The following is a 4,817-nucleotide window of genomic DNA, read 5'->3' as shown; positions in this document are numbered from 1 at the left end:
CCCCAAGCTCTGGAATTTTCTTGCCTAATCCTTTTACAGCTCTCTAATCTTTTAAGATGTTACTTGAAATCTATCTTTGATCAAACTTTTTGTCATCTGTACAAATATCTGTTTTTGTCTTGTTGCCTGAATTTGCTATTATGAAACAGGGACATTTTCAGTTATTGTATGGTTCAGATATGCACTGGACTCATTAATTGAGCCATCCACTGAGCATGACAAACTAAATGGTTCAACAAGAATACAGCACGTTGCTTAACCTAAACCTGGAATTTTCTGTGAATGCTTGTAATGTCATTGAAGTTAATTTTAAGGAGATTAAGTCCCGCTTTGGCTGTGGGAATGAGCATATCTTTATTTTCATTGTCTTGTTGAAATGTTGTACACACTAAAATCCAAATACTGCTTAAGGAAAAAGAAATCAGCTTTACATTTATATTATTCGTGGCTATTTAGAGAGAAACATGAATCTACCTAGGAATAAACTAGAATGTCTGAAGGAATCCATTTTGCATTATTATAGTCATGGTTTTTGCATTGAATTTGGGGTAGGGTAACCTGCCAATGAAAGAGTCTGCTGTTCCAACAACAATGTGCTTCATAAAGAGGTTAGTAAAGGGAAATGTAATATCCTCTGCATTTTTTGTTTTGTCCAGGCCACAAACACATACTTGTTTGCATATGCATGGTTAATGTAGCCTTGTCCTTGTTGGACACTTTCCAAAATAATTTCTTTTGACTATAATTGTATTAGGTTTTGTCATCCACTTTATGGATTTATTTTAAATTGCTTGGCTTTTGCAGGTACACTGTGACATGTAACAGCATATTGTTTGGTTTTGTATATTGCCACTATCTAAATTTAGTTTATGCAGATACGAGTGTGTGAAGAGTGTTATAGGGCTGATGGTTTCAGCCTGACAATCTGTTTGCTGTCTCGATATGCAGCATATATCAACAAAATGTTTTTCGTGACTGAAGTGCAACGTGATATACAGGACTTAAAACCTGGATTCACTGACTGATGAACCATTTAACGTGCAGTGTGTAAATTGTGTATAGCGGATTGCTAGGCACATTCATGTTTGTTATTGGAAGCTGCTTCGAACTCCAAGTGGAAATTCCCCTGAGGCAAAAGCTGTTTACCATTTGCAGAGGAATTGGAAGTGCTGGTTTCAATCAGATTTCCATAGCAATACACTGATGCCTCCAGATTCTTTTCTCAAAAAAATAAATGAACAGAAAAGGGCAGGCAACAATATTACAGTTAAATATTTTGTGACCTACAATTGGCTTGGTAAAAATCATACGATTGACTATCCAGTTTTCAGCTGTATTTAATCAGCTTAAAGAGATAATTGAATGTAAATTGTAGGAAGTGCAGCCTAAATACTATTTTTGTTACATATGTTTTCTCACATTTTTGTCTTCTTTCCTTTCCATAAAGCAGTGAATACTGATTTTATAGGAACCAGATGCATGCTGCGATCCTGAATGAGCTTTTCAATTGTAATGGGGGGACTCCTTCATCCAATATCATTGGACATCTCTGTACATCATCTCTGCACATTTTTAAACTTAAAAAAATCACTTTTTAAACTTTAACAAATCCCTTTTCACCATGCACTGTCCGTCAGCCGTTTTCGACGTCACAATGGGAGGGGGTCGGGACCCGCCCGAGTGACGGGAGTGGCGGCCATTTAGGGGAGAGGCCGGGGCATGCAGAGCGGCGGCCAATGAGGTGGGGAGACTTCACAATAGGAGGGGGCGGTACCCGCTAGAGTGACGGGAGCGGCAGCCAATAAGGGGTGGGGGAGTGGAACTTAATATACGCACTCCCTCCCCCCCCCCCTGCCGGGGGGACCGGGGCCCATACCGGTATGCCCCGTGCCTGACCTTCCTCCCGTCGTGCAGCGCAGTGACACAGGGTCAAACAAGATGGCCGTTCACCGCCAAGCTGCAGGAGACCTTTTGGACCCACAGCTCGCTCTGCCCACAGCACTGGCCTCACGGGGCCGAGGTGAGTGGCTCCCTCGCCCCTCTCGCCCGCCCACAGCCCCGGGGGACATTCCCCGGCTGGCAAAGGGTCCACACATTGTCAGTTGGGGGAGGGTGGCCTGGTTCGCAGGAGAGGTTTCCACCCAACGGGGGTTGCCGTGCCCGCAGGACCGCCTGCAGCAGAGATTTGTACCCAGCGGGTCAGTTGCGGACGGTTGCCGGGCCTGCAGGAAAGGTTTCCACCCAACGGTGGTTGTCGTGCCCGCAGGACTGCCCGCAGCAGCGATTTTCATCCAGCGGGTGCACGCCCGTCTCGTAGCTATTAAAATGGGAATCAAGGGCAATCTTCTTCCAAACCGATTACTATTCTGATTTCTGAGCCACTGGCATCCCATAAATCTTCAAGGTGCAATACGGATAGGACAATTGGCCAAGAAGCTCTGGGTTTAATTGGAAAAAACAGGCACATGCTTTTTAATTGTTTCACATTTATCAAAGGAAACAGCTGATTTTGGGAGGGCATGGTCTTCAATATTTCAATGGATACAGCTCAAAGTTAAGATGTAATTTAATTAATTAGTTGCAACATCTATCTTTGGTTGCACAAAGGACTTTGGACTTTTTTTGATCTAGTATTTGGATTCATAATTTATTGAATTTTGTTTATTATATATTATTCACGTGTATTATATTATAAACCTGTTATGCTGCTGCAGCAAGTAAGAATTACTTACTAGACTGTAGACAATGCCCTTTGACAATTCCACTCTGGTGAAAAAAGGTTCTGACCCGATCAATGTCTCTCATCATTTTATATACTTCTATCAAGTCTCCCCTCAACCTCCAGCGATCTATGGAAAACGCTTGGAAAGCATTCCGTTGTCTAACCTCTCCTTGTGCATATGATAATTAAACATTCTTGACTGCAACTAATTATCAATCATGAAAATTATTCTTTTGCTTCAAAGTCATTGGTGTGATTGGTCCCTGAGTGGATGAAGGGAAAATATGCATTGGTACTTTATTAATTTCAGCAATCAAATATTAGCAACACAAGTATATTATAGTCTTCAACCAATTGGTATCTATAGACTGGGTTACTGGGTAAAGATTTGGCTTGGACGATTTTAGCAGGAGTTGGCTACTGTCAAATCCATGGGTTAAAAAGGTAATTGGTCTCCAAATTTGCTTGTGTACTTCCGTCAATGAGAAATACCTTGGATGCAATTGTTTTTGTCAGAAAACCTTTGCTTTGATGCTATATACATAACTGGTGACAAACCAACTTCAACAATGGTGATTTATACATCCAGTAGATCTGTGTTCCCACGTCTTGGCTTGGGTTAAATACTGCTGCATGTGTTTCTTTTTTTTAAAAAACAAATCATACTTCTGAAGTCTGACCTTTGTATCTTGTAACAAGCTCAATGTCGAAATATCCAGGTCAGTCTTCCTGGCATTGTGGGCATGTTGACGGACTCTGTGAAATGACGGTTTGTAGCTGAAGCTATCAGTCAAAACTACCAAGAATGTTTTTAATCTGTGCACATGAATAGATTTTTTTAGTAAGGATTCTATGTTGCCCAGTGATGACCCTCTTCTCCTGTCTCCATCATTCCTCCTCCTCGTGGACTCCCCTGCCAGCCTTCTACCCTCTCTGAACCTTTTTATTTCCAACTGCCAGCGCAACAACAATTATACAGACGCCAGCTCTCGTACACCTCCTCATACCTACTCCTTGATCATGACCTCGCAGATGAACACTCCCCTTATCCATTCCAATCTTACCCCCTTTGAACACAAAGCCCTCCATTCACTCAGCAACAATCCCGTTATTAAACCTGCTGACAAAGGAGATGCTTTTGTAGGCTGGTGTGCTCATAACTATAATGCTGAGGCATTATACAGGCGCCAGTTCTCTTACACCTCATACCTACCCCTTGACCATGACCTCACAGATGAACACCAGGCCATTATCTTCCAGCTTATTACCGATTTCATCGCCTCTGGCCATCTCTCCTGCACAGCCTCCAACCTTATCATTCTCCAGCCCTGCACTACCTGTTTCTATCTCCTCAATTCCCAGAATGAAAAGCCTCATCTTGGGAGTGATGCAGCAAAGACATATGAATTGAGAGTTGGGAATAGTGTCTTTGCAATTGGCTGGGTGGGAATAAGCATAATCCAGTTAACTGTGGGAGTTGGTCGGTTTATAATAGACATCAGTCAATAGTCTGTCCCTGTGATGGAGACAGAGAGATCAAGAAAGGGGTGTTAGGGATAGTCCAGATGAATTTGAGGGCTGGGTTGAAGTTAGCGGTGGTTAATGAAATCCACCTTCTCTGTGCAGGAGGCTGACCCAATGCCGTCGTTGATGGAGCAGAGAAAGAGTTGAGGAATCGGGCAGTGTATTTCTAAAACATGGACTGTTTGATGTAACTGACAAAAAGGCAGGCAGAGTTGGGGCTCATGCAAGTGCCCATGGCTACACCTTTAACTTGGAAGAAGTGAGAGGAGTCAAAAGAGAAGTCATTGAGGGTGAGGACAACATAGAGTAAAGGGTACAACATAGAATAAAGAACATGGAAAAGTTTTATACTGGAACAGGCCCTTCAGCCCTTCTTATGTCTGTGCTGAACATAATGCTGAGATAAACTAATCTCATCTGCCGACACATGATCTGCATTGTTGTGTTGGGCTGCAGGATCTATTTGATTAAGTTAAGCTGAAATAAGCATTTTTTTTTAAAACAGGTACCCTGGGTTGTTTCCGATTTTCATTACACTGCTCATTCCTTTTGCAGAGGTTCAAATTAAATT

General features: G+C 42.4%; 1 protein-coding gene across 1 annotated transcript in view; it reads left to right on the top strand.

The window, feature by feature from the left end:
* The first annotated feature begins 1,938 nt into the window (after positions 1-1,938).
* LOC144597524 (TALPID3 protein-like) overlaps positions 1,939-4,817 on the top strand; it is a 57,956-nt gene continuing 55,077 nt past the window's right edge. Inside the window, exon 1 of the mRNA XM_078407004.1 lies at positions 1,939-2,020. Within this exon, the coding sequence (XP_078263130.1) occupies positions 1,939-2,020 (82 nt within the window). The remainder of the gene's footprint in view (positions 2,021-4,817) is intronic.

This window comes from Rhinoraja longicauda, chromosome 10 (assembly GCF_053455715.1).
Source record: "Rhinoraja longicauda isolate Sanriku21f chromosome 10, sRhiLon1.1, whole genome shotgun sequence".
Lineage (NCBI taxonomy): Eukaryota > Metazoa > Chordata > Chondrichthyes > Rajiformes > Arhynchobatidae > Rhinoraja > Rhinoraja longicauda.
Note: the sequence above shows the minus strand (reverse complement) of the source record. Positions and strands in the feature narration are given on the sequence as shown.